The sequence below is a fragment of the Salvelinus sp. IW2-2015 genome, unplaced genomic scaffold (assembly GCF_002910315.2).
Source record: "Salvelinus sp. IW2-2015 unplaced genomic scaffold, ASM291031v2 Un_scaffold1036, whole genome shotgun sequence".
Lineage (NCBI taxonomy): Eukaryota > Metazoa > Chordata > Actinopteri > Salmoniformes > Salmonidae > Salvelinus > Salvelinus sp. IW2-2015.
The window spans coordinates 286994-303327 of record NW_019942697.1 but is presented as its reverse complement, the minus strand read 5'-3'; the positions used below and the strand labels follow the sequence as shown (position 1 = coordinate 303327).

General features: G+C 41.5%; 1 protein-coding gene across 1 annotated transcript in view; it reads left to right on the top strand.

The window, feature by feature from the left end:
• The window catches only part of LOC112069511 (synaptopodin-like), a 45236-nt gene that overhangs the window by 23551 nt on the left and 5351 nt on the right, over positions 1–16334 (top strand). The window contains 1 exon segment of the mRNA XM_070438570.1: positions 5974–7970. Coding sequence (XP_070294671.1) covers positions 5974–7970 — 1997 coding nt within the window.

The window sequence follows — 16334 nt, the reverse complement described above, 5'->3', positions numbered from 1 at the left end:
GTTAATTTAATTAAGGTCCAGATTCAGTCTGTAAAATCATAAACACAGATGCAGATTATTCCTGGTCTGGTCGGCTGGCTGTAAACTGTATTTGGAGGGATCGCCATGCAGTTTAATGTAAGACCCACTCAGAGCCAGGAACATCTGCCTTTAATATGAACACACTGGGAAAGATATGCGTCCCAAATAGTGCCCTATTCCCTATATAGTGCACTACTTTTCCATAGGGCTCTGGTCAAAAGCAGTGCACTATAGGTAGGGGATAGGGTGTCATTTGGGAAGTGACCCGGTCAGAGTTTGGAGCTAGCTGGTTGGCTGCTTTAGGTGATATTGTGATTGGCTCGTACACTGTGGTTCCCATCAGTTTATGTACAGTACCTGTCTGGATGGTCATGGTGTGGAGACAGGTTGAAGGTTTGCCTGTCTGGGTGGTCATGGTGTGGAGAGAGGTTGAAGGTTTGCTGCGGTGCCAGCTGTGTCAGGGGTGTTGTTTTAATAGTGAATCACAGCCGGTGATGGTGTCTGGACTAGAGGTCGACCGATTATGATTTTTCAACGCCGATACCGATACACACACACAGCTCTGAAGTGACAATGATACTGAAGAGTCTGCTTAGGAGACAAATACTCTCAACTGTTTGAATAAAAATAGAGTTTAAGTTACCTGTGGTGAATGTTGAAAACAAAAACTTTAATTTCTATATGCAGGAAATCCTATTTTAATGATGGGCATGGTAAGAATTGACGACCAAAGTGCGAGTCATAATTCCCATGACACCTTCTAGCAAAATCTGAAAAGCGGTTCCTTCATTTATTCCATAGGATATTTTTTAGATTCACTTAAAATAAGGTCTGTGTTTCGTGTAGGCTTACACCACCGTGCCAATTTTATAACTGTGTAGATATCCATAGGACAAGGTAGCTCTGCTCAATATTGGCTAAATATAAGCGAAGATAAAAACAATTGTAGAGTGGATTTATGAAAATATGTTGACCAACGTTACCTTATCCTAGTGAGATTTACACGGGTATCAAAACGTCGATGCGGTTTAAGCCTGCATGAAACACCGACCTTATTTGAAGTAGATCAAGACATTATCTATGGAAGACATGAATGGTAAAATAACGAAGGAACCCCTTTCAAGTTCAGCCGCAAGTTATTACAGGAATTAAAACGAATTATTTCTCTCTAAACCATATACCTTTGACTAATCCGGAAACTATCACCTCGAAAACAAAACGTTTATTCCGTTCCGTATTTTATCTAACGGGTGGCATCCATGAGTCTAAATATTCCTGTTACATTGCACAACCTTCAATGTTATGTCATAATTACATAAAATTCTGGCAAATTAGTTCGCAAAGAGCCAGGCGGCCCAAACTGTTGCATATACCCTGACTCTGCGTGCAAGGAACGCAAGAGAAATGACACAATTTCACCTGGTTAATATTGCCTGCTAACCTGGATTTATTTTAGCTAAATATGCAGGTTTAAAAATATATACTTGTGTATTGATTTTAAGAAAGGCATTGATGTTTATGGTTAAGTACACATTGGAGCAATGGCAGTCAATGATTGATTGTTTTTTATAAGATAAGTTTAATGCTAGCTAGCAATTTACCTTAGCTTACTGCATTCGCGTAACAGGCAGGCTCCTCGTGGAGTGCAATGTAATCAGGTGTTAAGATTGGACTAGTTAACTGTAAGTTGCAAGATTGCGATCCCCCACGGGGGAGATGACAAGGTTAAAAAAAATTGTCGTTCTGCCCCTGAACGAGGATAGAACGTTCCTAGCCGTCATGAAAATAAGAATGTTTCTTAACTACTTGCGCCTAGTTAAATAAATATTAAATAAAGGTTGTCAAACCCCCCCCCCCCAAAAAACGCAAAATCGGCGCCAAAAATTATTTCCGATTGTTATGAAAAACTTAATCGCCCGAGATTAATCGGCCCATTCCGATGAATCGTCGACCTCTAGTCTGACAGAGCCAGAGCTGGATCGTATCCAGTGAATCACAGTCATGAAGCACAAGGTAGGAAGTCTTCACCTACTAAACCAGGATCTCAGGATGGAAACAGAACCGTCATTCGGGTATGCATCACCACGCGAAGATACGTGATTAACAATTACAAAGGTCACTGAGGAGTTGTTGTGATTGCTATCCAGCAATTTACAAACACACACACCACAACACACACCACACACACACCACACACCACACACACCAGCAACACACTCACACACACACACCACACACACAACACCACACTGACACACACACACACCACACACACACACACACACACACACCACACACACATACACACACACAGTAGCATAAAGTGAACGCATACAATATGATGCATACAAAATATATTTTAGAGAATTATTAAACCCAGATACACTGGTGATGAGAGGTAATAGAGCTGTGGCTGAAATGGAGAGGGACATAGAGCTGTGGCTGAAATGGAGAGGGACATAGAGCTGTGGTTGAAATGGAGAGGTACATAGAGCTGTGGCTGAAATGGAGAGGAACATAGAGCTGTGGCTGAAATGGAGAGGTACATAGAGCTGTGGCTGAAATGGCGATGTACATAGAGCTGTGGCTGAAATGACGAGGTACATAGAGCTGTGGCTGTAATGATTTATGATTAATAAAGGGTTGATCTACAGCCTTGAAGACATTATAAACTGACTGAGGCAGAGATTTAGTCCCAAATAGAATCCTATTCCCTATCCCATTCCTTGAGTTAGTGCAACATAGGACTCTGGTCAAAAGTAGTGCACTATGTAGGGAATAGGGAATCTGAGTTGCTGACAGGGAATGTTCTGGGCTGCTGAGGAATGCTTGGTGAGGGACCAGATGGAAGAGAGAAAATTCTTTCTCCTGCTCTGAACGGAGCGCTTAACCTCAGACAATAAAACCAAGCCTCCATTTTCAACAGAAACACTGTTGTTTAAAAAAAAAAAAAATCACATTGTCTAAAGAATTGAGCCACAGTGCCAAGTCGTCATAGTCAATGTATTTTATTACTGAAAGAAAATAGCTGATGTGTCTGAAATGTCTGCCCCATTGCTAAGCATGGACAAGTCGAGGACAAATGAACCTCTTAAGGATCTTACCCTTTAAAAAAAAAAAAAATCACCTAAAATGATATACCCAAATCTAACTGCCTGTAGATCAGGACCGGAAGCAAGGATATGCATATTCTTGATACCATTTGAAAGGAAACACTTTTACATTTTTGGAAATGTGAAATGAATGTAGGAGAATATAACACATGAACCTCTTAAGGATCTTACCCTTTTTTTGTTTTATGTTCACCTAAAATATATATATACAGTGGGGCAAAAAAGTATTTAGTCAGCCACCAATTGTGCAAGTTCTCCCACGTAAAAAGATGAGAGAGGCCTGTAATTTTCATCATAGGTACACTTCAACTATGACAAACAAAATGAGAAAATAAAATCCAGAAAATCACATTGTAGGATTTTTTGGCTGTGTTTTATTTTTAATTTTTTTTATCATCTTTGAAATGCAAGAGAAAGGCCATACTTTTAGATAGGAGTCTAGGTGTAATTTAGATTTTGGCCACCAGATGTTAGTCCAAAGTTTCAGACTGATCCAGTGAAGAATTACATTACTGCATAATCATTTGTATCAAGTCTGCCAGGAGTTTGCCSAAATGGTCAATTGATACATTTTATTTATTTAAAAAATATATTTTTCATCCCCCTTTTTCTCCCAAATTTCATGGTATCCAGTTGGTAGTTACAGTCTCGTGGTATCCAATTGGTAGTTACAGTCTCYTGGTATCCAATTGGTAGTTACAGTCTCGTGGTATCCAATTCGTAGTTACAGTCTTGTCTCCTTACCTTGTCTCCTTGTCTCCAATCCAGCCATTTTTATCTCAATAAAAAAAATGTGGGTACAAATTAAGTACCTTACTGTAATTGATTTCAATGAAATTGTCAAAAATAAGCAAGAATAGCTTCTTAGCAAAGAGCAATTTCTCAGGTAATAATTTTGCTAGGACTGTCTGGGAATGGTCTGAGAGGGGAGGGTACATTTTAAAACTAGCTGTTATTGGCAGAGAGGTTTGGAACTCTTTCTTATTGTTCCATAAACTCATTTACAGTATGGTGATGTCACCATGGAAAGGCCAAAGCTCTATCCCACCAAAACAGTCAGAAATCTTAGGCAGTCTTAGGCAATCTTAGGCAGTCTTTTCAAACAGTTCTTACACTAAAAGGGCATTATGGGTAGAAAAAAAGAAGCACACATTGAATATCTCTTTGAGCATGATGAAGTTATTAATTACACTTTGGATGGTGTATCAATACACCCAGTCACTACAAAGATACAGGTGTCCTGCCTAACTCAGTTGCCGGAGAGGAAGGAAACTGCTCTGGGATTTCACCATGAGGCCACAGGGGATTTTAWAGAAGTTACAGAGTTTCATGGCTGTAATAGGAGAACTGAGGATAGATTGTAGTTACTCTACAATACAAACCTAAATGACAGAGTGAAAAGAAGGAAGCCTGTACATACTAAAAATATTCCAAAATATGCATAAGGTAAAACTGGAAGAAAAAAAAGGCAAATAAATTAACTTTATGTCCTGAATACAAAGCGTTATGTTTGAGGCAACTCCAACACATCACTGAGTACCACTCTTTATATTTTTCAAGCATGGTGGTGGCTGCATCATGTTATGGGTATGCCTGTCATTGGCAAGGACTAGGGAGTTTTTTTAGGATAAAAAAAGCTAAGCACAGGCAAAATTCTAGAGTAAAACCTGGTTCAGTCTGCTTCCAACAAACACTGGTTAAATTCACCTTTTAGCAGGACAATAACCTATAACACAAGGCAAAATATACACTGGAGTTGCTTACCAAGATGACATTAAAGGTTCCTGAGTGACCTAGTTACAGTTTTGACTGAAATCGTCTTGAAAATCTATGGCAAGACTAGAAAATGGCTGTCAAGCAATGATCAACAACCAACTTGACAGAGCTTGAAGAATTTTGAAAAGCATAATGTGCAAATATTGTACAATCCAGGTATGCAAAGCTCTTAGAGATTTACCCAGAAAGACTCACAGCTGTAATCGCTGCCTTAGGTGATTCTAACATGTATTGACTCAGGGTTGTGAATACTTGTGTAAATTKAATATTTCTGTATTTCATTTTTCAATAAAGATTCTAAAAACATGTTTTCACTTTGACAATATGTGGTATTGTGTGTAGATGGGTGATAAAAATATAATATTTAATTCATTATGAATTCAGGCTGTAACACAACTAAATGTGGAATATGTCAAGGAATACTTTGTTATGGCACTGTATATTCCTCCTCAAACTTGTTAAGACTTTGTCCTCGTTGGTTCACATTAGTTTGAATATTTACAAGCACCTATTTAAAAAAAAAAACATTTGTTTTTACATTTAACCTTTATTTAACTAGGCAAGTCAGTTAAGAACAAATTCTTATTTACAATGACGGCCTACAACGGCCAAACCCGGACGACACTGGGCCAATGGTGCGCCGCCCCATGGGACTCTCAATCACAGCCAGTTGTGATACAGCCTGGAATCGAACCAGGGTGTCTGTAGTGACYCCTCAAGCACCGAGATGCAGTGGCTTAGACCACTGTGCCACTCGMGAGCTCTACTGAAACCAGTCCAGAACCGCTCAAATAGGGGACTTAACATCTAAGATTGACTTACCCATTAAGCACATTTTTGAGGCAACACTTTTAACAGAGGTGTTTCCTATAATAGGTGTTAGTTAGCTACCCTCTAATACTAGAAAACGAACACATGGCTATTCTGGGGTTATGAGTTTAATTAATGTGTCCAAGCTTTTGTTGCTATCATCAAATAACCATCTTGATTTCTCTCTCCCCCCTCCTCTATCGCTCTGTTACTCCTTCTCTCTCTCTTCCTGCATTCCTTTCCCCCCCTCCAGACCTGACGCGTAGTGCCAGCCTATCAGAGAAGGAGTTGAAGGAGGCGAGGGTGAGGTCACAGATCATCGCGGCCCAGCTGACCGTCCCGTCTGGCTGCTCCAATTCACGCGGCGTCCAGCTCTTCAACCGCCGCAAGCAGAGGGTCAACGCCTTCACGCTAGAGAGCTGCGGGGAAAGAACGAGAGAAGAGGAGAGAGACGGAGATAACAGGAACAACAACCTGACATGGGAGGAGGAGAGGGAGGGTCCTAGTGAAGGGACAGAGACAGACAGACAACTGAACCGGAAGAACAGCAGCGGGACAAAACCAACACTCTGGTCGCCATCCTTTGGATGTGAGGTCACAGGAAGTGACATCATGGAGGACCCAGGCGACGAGCACATCTACGAGGAAGTGGACGTGATACAAGAGAGACACTTCCAGCCGGTGAACGAGAGAGAAGAGGAGGAGGAAGAGAGGAGTGGAGAGAGAGAAAGAGAGGAGATATACGAGGATATTGAGGGTGAAGTGAAGGATGAGATTATACCAGTAAATGACAACAACACCGGTACAGTCAGAGAGGAAGTGGGGATGAATAGGGGCTCATACCCCACAGCTCCCTCTGAGACCCGTAATGGCTTCCACAGCACCCAGGGCTCTGCTGGAGAGATCCAAAATGGCGGGCGAGTTTCTATGTCCCTGTCCAGACAGACCCCCACCATCGTCAACCGGACAGCCAGACCCTTCTTCTCCCCGCCCACCGTACAGCTTAAGTCCCCAGAGGCCAGGAGTCCTGTCATGGATAACAACATACTCCCAGCCCCCTCCTACTCCACTCCCCCTCTCCCTGCTTTCACTGCCACTCGCCCTGTCGCCTTCTCCCCTCCTCCCCCTCTTGCTTCATGCTCCATGCCTCCTCTCCCAGCCTTCCCCATCCATCCTCCTCCTCCCTCTCAGTCTCTCTCCAGTCCTACTCCCAAGTCTACCGTCATGTTCCCTAGGTCTACCCCCGCCCCCCAGTACAACCCTCCTCCTACAGCTGCCCCAGTGTCCCAATATCGACCCCCCAACCCTCTTGTCACCCAATACATCCCTCCTCCAACCTCCCCCAGACCCAACACCTTTGTCCCCTTCACCCCTCAGCCTATTGGTCAACAGAACCAGCAGCAGCCAATCAAAACGGGCATTCTGGAGAAAGGGGCGGCGGCCATCAGACGATCGTCAACAGCCAGGAAGTCCATGTTCACCTTTAAGGAGAAGCCTGTCATGGCACCCAACCCTGAACTCCTCTCTCTGGTCCAGGGGAACGATGACAGGAAGAAGCACGGCCTCCGCTCCGTTCCCGACCCAGCCCCAGAGGAGGAGCTGCTGGCTCTGGGGGCCGAGGCCTCTAACTTCCTAGCCAGGGAGGAGGTGAAGGCGGAGGCTGCCAACGTGCCGGAGTGGTCCTCCTGTCTCAAGAGCTCCAGGACCAGGGAACCCAGGGGGCAGCACCAGCCAGAGCAGACCCTGACCAACGCATCAGGGAAGGGGGCCGAGCTGTTCGCTAAGCGCCAGTCCAGGATGGAGAAGTACGTAGTGGAGAACCAGAATGTCTCCGGTGGTGGAGGTGGTCAGATGAGGTCTCCGTCTCCCACCGCGTCTCTGCCGCCGTCTTGGATCTATCCATCTAATATGCCTGGCCGGGTCAAAGCTATCGCTAACAACACTGACCTCAGCGCCAGGCTGACACGGACCCTCCAGACCCCTCAGCCCGCGAACAGGAGGCCCAGCCAGCAGGCTCCAACCCCGGCCCCGGTCCCCGAGGAACCACCCCTGGAGWACGGCTGCACCAAGATAGAGATGGACCTCTCCAGGCACKAGCCCTACCAGCTCAACTCCTCCCTGTTCATCTTCAACCCAGTCCAGGACTCTACCAGCACCCTGCTGAGCGCTCTGCCCCGAGGGGCCCCTCCACCACCCAAACCCCTGGTCTCATCTGAGGCCTACTCCAGGCAGGCCCTCCGCTCTCCACTCGTCACACATACAACAGCTGCCCGTTTACAGGCTACATGTCCCGTCAATTCAGCCCCATAGGAGAATTGGAGTTGGATATTACTCCTCACAACACCGGGGATCACAGCCGAGGGACCCCAGGATACTCTCCTGCTCCTGCTTCTCTCCGGAGAGAGTGGGCTCTCGCTCGGTCGACGTCCAGGACCCAGACCCACCTTCTTGCAAGGAGGGCGGATCGAACCCAGGTGTAGGGTCCTTCTTTCTTCTTCTACATATGATGTACTCTGTGACTTTTCTACTGTTTCTACTTGCTTCTACTCTGTTTCTCGTTCTACTCTGTTTACTCTGTTCTGTTTACTTTGTTTTACTGCTTTTACTTTTTCTACTCGTTTCTGTTCTCTCTGTTCTACTCTGTTTTCTATGTTTCTATCTGCTTCTAACTTCGTTTACCTGTTTCTACTCTGTTTACTGTTTTCTCTGTTTCTACTCTGTTTCTACTCTGTTTCTACTCTGTTTCTACTGTTTTCATCTGTTTTCTACTGTTTCTCTGCTTTTCTACTCTGTTTTAATCTTTTCTACCTTGCTTTACTTGTTTCTACCTGTTTCTCTACTCTGTTTCTACTCTGTTTTCTATCTGGTTCTGACTGTTTTTGTTTCTACCTCTGTTTCTACTGTTTCTACTTCTGTTTCTACCTGTTTCTAATCTGTTTCTACTTGTTTCTACTGTTTCTACTCTGTTTCTACTCTGTTTCTACTCTGTTCTTACTTGTTTCTACTCTGTTTCTACTTGCTTTCTACTCTGCTTCTACTCTGCTTTCTACTCTGTCTTTTACTCTGTTCTTACTCTGCTTTCTTGTTTCTACTCTGCTTTTTACTTGTTTCTACTCTGTTTCTACTACTCTGTTTTACTCTGCTTTACTCTGCTTCTACTCTGCTTCTACTCTGCTTACTGTTTCTACTCTTTCTGTTCTACTGTTCTACCTGTTATCTTCTACTCTGCTTTTACTGTTTCTACTTGTTTCATACTCTGTTCTACTCTGTTTCTACTCTGCTTTATGTTCTCTATCTTTTCTATCTGCTTCTACTTGTTTTACTGTTTCTACTCTGCTTTTACTCGCTTTCTCTTCTGTTTCTACTCTGTTTCTACTCTGTTTCTACCTGTTTTACTGTTTCTACTCTGCTTCTACTCTGATCTCTACGTTCTACTCTGTTTCTACTGTTTCTACTCTGTTTCTACTCTGCTTTACTGTTCTTACTCTGCTCTACTCTGCTCTCTACTGTTTCTACTCTGTTTACTTGCTTCTACTCTGTTTCTACTCTGTTTTCTCTGTTCTACTCTGATTTTACTCGTTCACTCTGCTTTCTATCTGTTTCTAACTCTGTTTCTACTCTGTTTTACTCGTTTCTACTGTTTCTACTCTGTTTCTACTCTGTTTCTACTCTGTTTCTACTCTGCTTCTACTCTGTTTCTACGCTATCTACTTTTTCTACTCTGTTTTACTCTGTTTCTACTTCTGCTTTTTATGTTTCTACTGTTTCTTACTCCTGTTCACTCTGTTTACTTCGTTCTACTCTGTTTCTACTCTGTTTCTACTCTGCTCTGTTCGTTCTACTTGTTCTACTCTGTCTTCTACTCTGTTTCTACTTGTTTTCTACTCTGCTTCTACTGTTTCTACTCTGTTCTTTACTCTGTTTTCACTCTGTTTTCTACTCTGCTTCTACTGTTTCTACTCTGCTTCTACTCTGCTTACTCTGTTTTTACTCTGCTTCTATTGTTTCTACTCTGTTTCTACTCTGCTTTACTGTTTTACTCTGCTTCTACTCTGTTTCTACTCTGTTTTGCACTCTGCTTCTCTGTTCTACTCTGGCTTTACTCTGTTTCTACTTCTATCTGTTCTACTCTGTCTTCTACTCGTTTCTACTCTGCTTTCTACTCTGCTTCTACTCTGTTTTCTCTCTTTACTCTGTTTCTACTCTGTTTCTATCGCTTTACTGTTTCTACTCTTGCTTCTACTCTGTTTCTACTCTTTTTCTACTGCTTCTACTGTTTCTACTTGCTACTACTTCTGTTTCTACTCTGTTTCTACTCGTTTCTACTCTGTTTCTACTCTGCTTCTACTCTGCTTCTACTCTGTTTCTACTTGTTCTACTCTGTTCTACTCTCTTCTACTGTTTTCTGCTTCTACTCTGTCTACTCTGCTTCTACTCTGTTTCTACTTCTGCTTCTACTCGTTTCTACTGTTTCTACTCTGTTTCTACTTCTGTTTTCTACTCTGCTTCTACTCTGTTTCTACTCTGCTTTTACTGTTTCTACTCTGCTTCTACTCTGCTTTACTGCTTCTACTCTGTTTCACTCTGCTTTTTCGTTTCTACTCTGCTTCTACCTGCTTTACTCTGTTTCTACTCTGTTTCACTGCTTCTATTTTTACTCTGTTTCTACTCTGTTTCTACTCTGCTTCTACTCTGTTTTACTGTTCTACTCTGTTTCTACTCTGTTTCTCTCTGTTTCTACTCTGCTTGTACTCTGTTTCTACTCTGAACTGTGTTAACACGACAAAGTACAACAGATGACAGACAGGAGAACCTTATTTTACTATATTGACACGACAGACGACAACGGAAACACACACAGTCTATTTATTGGATACCTAGATACTACAGGATTAGACGTCACTGTTGATGTTTATTCACAGTACAAAGCTCAACATAAATATTTTTTCTACACCCAAAACGCAAATATTTGGTTGGAGTTCCTTGTGGAATGTTGATTTCAGGGTTTGGAATTTTTGCTGCTTCTGTTGGATTAAACAAAACAGTCTCTTGCACTGACAAGAGCTGTATGCTATAGATCAGACAACGACTACAGATCAACAAAGCACTAGGCTATAGATCAGAATCACAAGGCACTATGTATAGATCCAGAGATCAACAAACACTATGCTATTAGATCCAGAGATCAACAAACATCTATGCTATAGATCAGAGATCAACAACTATGCTATAGATCCAGAGACAACAAACACTATGCTATAGATCCAGAGATAACAAACACTATGCTATAGATCCAGAGATACAAGACTATGCTATAGATCAGAGATCAACAAACACTATGTATAATCAGAGATCAACAAACACTATGCTATAGATCCAGAGATCAACAAGCACTATGCTATAGATCAGAGATCAACAAGCACTATGCTATAGATCCAGAGATCAACAAGCACTATGCTATAGATCCAGAGATCAACAAACACTATGCTATAGATCCAGAGATCAACAAGCACTATGCTATAGATCCAGAGATCAACAACACTATGCTATAGATCAGAGATCAACAAGCACTATGCTATAGATCCAGAGATCAACAAGCACTATGCTATAGATCCAGAGATCAAACAAACACTATGCCTATAGATCAGAGATCAACAAACACTATGCTATAGATCCAGAGATCACATAGCTGTAGATTCAAGTCTAAAAATGCAAAGGAAATTATTTAATTTGTCAGTTAACAGGGGAATATTTGGTACATTTGCCAAACTATTTGCCAAATAGTACCAAATATAAAAACCACTTGAGCTTTGGAAAAGCAATTCTGTCAGCTCCTAAATAACTTGGGATGGAGAAATCGGGTTCACACTTTTTTTTTTTTTTTTTTACATTGTTTTTCCCATCTCCAGAAAGACTTGAGACAGAGCGATACAAAGCCCTTTAACAGATGCTCTGGCGTCTATTTTATGATCTATGATTTGTAATTTAATGAGCTTACAGACATGAAAGTATCAGACAGGTAACTCCTTTAATGTGTCTGTTTCTAATATAGCTGACTGATGTTTGAAAATGCACCCATTCCCTTTATAGTAACTACTTTGACCAGGGCCACAGGGCGCTGGTCAAAAGTAGTGCACTATATAGGGAATGGGGTGCCATTTGGGACATAGCCGAGACTTCTGATTCTCAGTTTCTCTGCGCTTAGTTCGAGAACTACCAAATGATATACTACTACTACTACCGTCCTGTGAGCCTGGCTCTGAGACCATCGATGTCAGGTATGTACACACTGCACTTCTGCATGCAATTTGACGTAATGTTAACTTCTACGGTTTTACGACTCGACTGGTTTATACATAGAACAACATAGAATGAAATAAACTCAAGAGTGGTTTTAGATTCACCATGTTGATCACTAAACCAGCTAGCTGACAACAATGATCTGGTTTCTTGTTCTCTTCCTTTGATGGACTGATTTCTGTTTTCCTATTAGTTTCTGTATCTTATACTTCAATTTTCTGTAGGACTGTTTCTGCATTTATAAAACTTGTTTCTCTCTGGTTAAAGCTTTCTGCTTTCTGTTTCTCTCCTGATTAAAGCTGTATCCTTTCTGTTTGTCTCCTGGTTAAGCTTTCTGCTTTCTGTTTTCTCTCCTGGTTAAAGCTTTCTGCTTTCTGTTTCTCTCCTGGTTAAAGCTTTCTGCTTTCTGTTTCTCTCCTGTTAAAGCTGTATCCTTTCTGTTTTCTGGGACCTGCTTTCTTTTGTTTTGTCTTTCTAGTCTTTCCTTATTTTCTTCTGTTTTCTTCTATCCTGCTGTTTTCCATTCATCTACCTGTATTGTACTTAAACGTCCGGTTCTTTTGCTGCCCTGGCTTTTCTGTCGTCGTACTTTACTGAAACATATAGTACATTTAACAAAGTATATCTCTGCAGGAAAACATTTGAAAGAGTTAATAGACACAGAATGAATGTTTATTCCTGAAGGCTAACCAGTTTAACAGTCAAAGAGCTGGCAGAGTACACAACAGATACAAACATCAATGCAAAAGCAGACAATCAGCCTTTTTAAGAAGATGTAAAAGTTTTGAAAGATTCTCCCTGAAGGTAATGGAAACCCTGTACAGTATGAGTGATACACTGCATTCACAACCTGTTTTCTTGTGAAGGAAGGGTCTTAGCTTTTAAAAGCCCCCCCCCCCAGAGTTAAAGCATTAGACATGGTATTACCCATGGCCCCTTCAAAAGAATGGTATGACCCATTGGCCTTTCTTGTCTAGCATGAAAACACTCCAGGCTCCAGGTATAAGTTACCCTTAGCCTGACCTGGTGAAATATACATGGTGGACGCTCAGTTAAGCTAGTAGTCTGGACTACTTTCTTATTTAATTCTCGCTGGCACCCAAAGTTTAAAAAAAGTGTTGATAGGCGATAGAATGAGGTCAGACCATCAAATAATTGGCATATACATTACTCTTACAGAATTTTCACATGGGCGATGATATTGGACATTTAAACAAAGCCTATTGGTTGACAACTTGTGTTTAACTAGGACAGAGGAATTTATAACAGATTTGTTCCAACATAACATAACATAGATGGATATGTTATGTGATATATGTTAGTAGATCCCCTTATTGTATGGCACACTTTTACATGTGCCTTTAGAGGCCATGCAATTCAATCCTCATATTTAAAACAATGAATTTCAGTCAAAATAGTTCATATTAACAAAGGAAAATAGAGGGCCTAACAGTACAGATAGATGGTAATAAAACTCTACCATAGAGGCTCAGAGTAAGTTAAGAGGAAAAACAAAAAGAAATGGAGGACCTTATTCAAGGAATATCAAGTGTAATGGATGGAATATGTGGGGAAATGCACCAATTTATAAAAAACATCTTCAACATAGAAATACTACCATTTTTTTTTTTACTGAAATGTGTTACAAATAGAGTCACACATGATTCATCAAACAATGTTTTGAAAGAGGAAGCAAAGTACTTTAAGCATAAGTTTTCATTTCAGTCTCCTCCGTCTCCACTAATCAAAGTTAATTGTAAGGATTCTTTCCCTATTAATAATGTAAAATGAACAGCTGTACAGAAAGACTAATGTGAAGTCTAAATGACAGAGGAGGAACTATACGTGGCAAATAGAAATCAGAAACTGGATGGTGTTCAGAGATCTATGGGAGGGGTTGAGTGGAGCTGAAGGATGGGACTAAAAACACACAAAAGATAACTGATGTAAAATATACTGTGTCCGTAAAATGTACATACACTGAAAGAAATATATAAACGTAATATGCAAAAATGTCAAAGATTTTACTGAGTTACATTTCATATAAGAGAATCAATCAATTGAAATCAATTCATTAGGCCTTAATCTAAAGATTTCTGTTGGTCCTTTAAAAAAAGTTATGGGCATCAGAATACCAGTCCGTATCTGGTGTGACCACCATTTGCCTCATGCAGCGCGACACATCTCCTTCACTTAGAGTTGATCAGGCTGTTGATTGTGGCCTGTGGAATGTTGTCCCACTCCTCTTCAATGGCTGTGAGAAGTTGCTCGATATTGGCGGGAACTGGAACACGCTGTCATACACATCGATCCAGAGCATCCCAAACATGCTTAATGGGTGACATGTCTGGTGAGTATGCAGGCCTTGGAAGAACTGGGACATTTTCAGCTTCCAGAAGTTGTGTACAGATCCTTGCGACATGGAGTAAATATCATGCTAAATTATCATGCTGAAACATGAGGTGATGGCGGTGGATGAATGGCACAACAATGGGCCTCAGGATCTCATCACGGTATCTCTGCGCATTCAAATTTCCATCAATAAAATGCAATGCCCATATCATAACCCCAACGCCATCATGGGGCACTCTGTTCACAACATTGACATCAGCAAACTCACACTAATACACGCTGTTTGCCATCTGTGTAATGATCATGCTGTTTAATCAGCTTCTTGATATGCCACACCTGTCAGGTGGATGGATTATCTTGACAAAGGAGAAATGCTCACCAACAGGGATGTAAACACATTTGTGCACAAAATGTGAGTGAAATACGCTTTTTGTGCATATAGAACATTTCTGGGATCTTTTATATCAGTTCATGAAACATGAGACCAACACTTTACATGTTGCGTTTATATTTTMGTTCAGTGTAGTATGTATAAGCTGGAAGTAGAAGCCTAAGTGTTGTCCATTAGTTTACTCCAATTAGGGGAGGGTGGTAGAGTTAGGGGAAAAATAATGGAAAATATATATTTTATATATTTACAAAAAAATATATGGGTGATTGGAAATGATGCAGACAATTACATTGATGGAAGCCACACTCTTTCTGCAAGAGTTACCCTTAGGGCCTAGGTACAGATCTAGGATCAGCCTACTCTTTCATAATCCTAACCTTCACCATGATGGAGTAGAACGCAAACGGTCAAAACTGACCAGAGATCAGTTTATCCTGTCTATACACACCATTCAACTACAGTGGCTTGCGAAAGTATTCACCCTCTTAGCATTTTTCCTATTTTGTTGCCTTACAACCTGGAATTAAAAAAGATTTTTGGGGTGTTTGTATCATTTGATTTACACAACATGGCCTACCACTTTGAAAATGCAAAATATTTTTTATTGTGAAACAACCAAGAAATATGACAGAAAAACAGAAAACTTGAGCGTGCACAACTATTCACCCTCCCAAAGTCAATACTTTGTAGAGCCACCTTTTGCAGCAATTACAGCTGCAAGTCCCTTGGGGAATGTCTCTATAAGCTTGGCACATCTAGCCATTGGGACTTTTGCCCATTCTTCAAGGCAAAACTGCTCCAGCTCCTTCGAGTTGGATGGGTTCCTCTTGTGTACAGCAATCTTTCAGTCATACCACAGATTCTCAATTGGATTGAGGTCTGGGCTTTGACTAGGCCATTCCAAGACTTTTAAATGTTTCCCCTTAAACCACTCGAGTGTTGCTTTAGCAGTATGGTTAGGGTCATTGTTCTGCTGGAAGATGAACCTCCGTCCAACTCTCAAATCCCTGGAAGACTGAACATTTCTGTATTTAGCGGCATCCATCATTCCTTAAATTCTGACCAGTTTCCCAGTCCCTGCCGATGAAACACATCCCCACATGATGATGCTGCCACCATCATGCTTCACTGTGGGGATGTTGTTTTGGGGGTGATGAGAGGTGTTGGGTTTGCGCCAGACATAGCATTTTTATTGATGGCCAAAAAACTAAATTTTTGTCTCATCTGACCAGATGTCTTCCATATGTTTGGGGAGTCTCCCACATACCTTTTGGCGAACACCAAATGTGTGTTGCTTATTTTTTTCTTTAAGCAATTGCTTTTTTTCTGGACACTCTTCCGTGAAGCCCAGCTCTGTGGAGCGTATGGCTTAAAGTGGTCCTATGGACAGATACTCCAATCTCCGCTGTGGAGCTTTGCAGCTCCTTCAGGGTTATCTTTGGTCTCTATGTTGCCTCTCTGATTAATGCCCTCCTTGCCTGGTCCGTGAGTTTTGGTGGGCGGCCCTCTCTCGGCAGGTTTGCTGTGCTGCCATATTCTTTCCATTTTTCAATAATGGATTTAATGGTGCT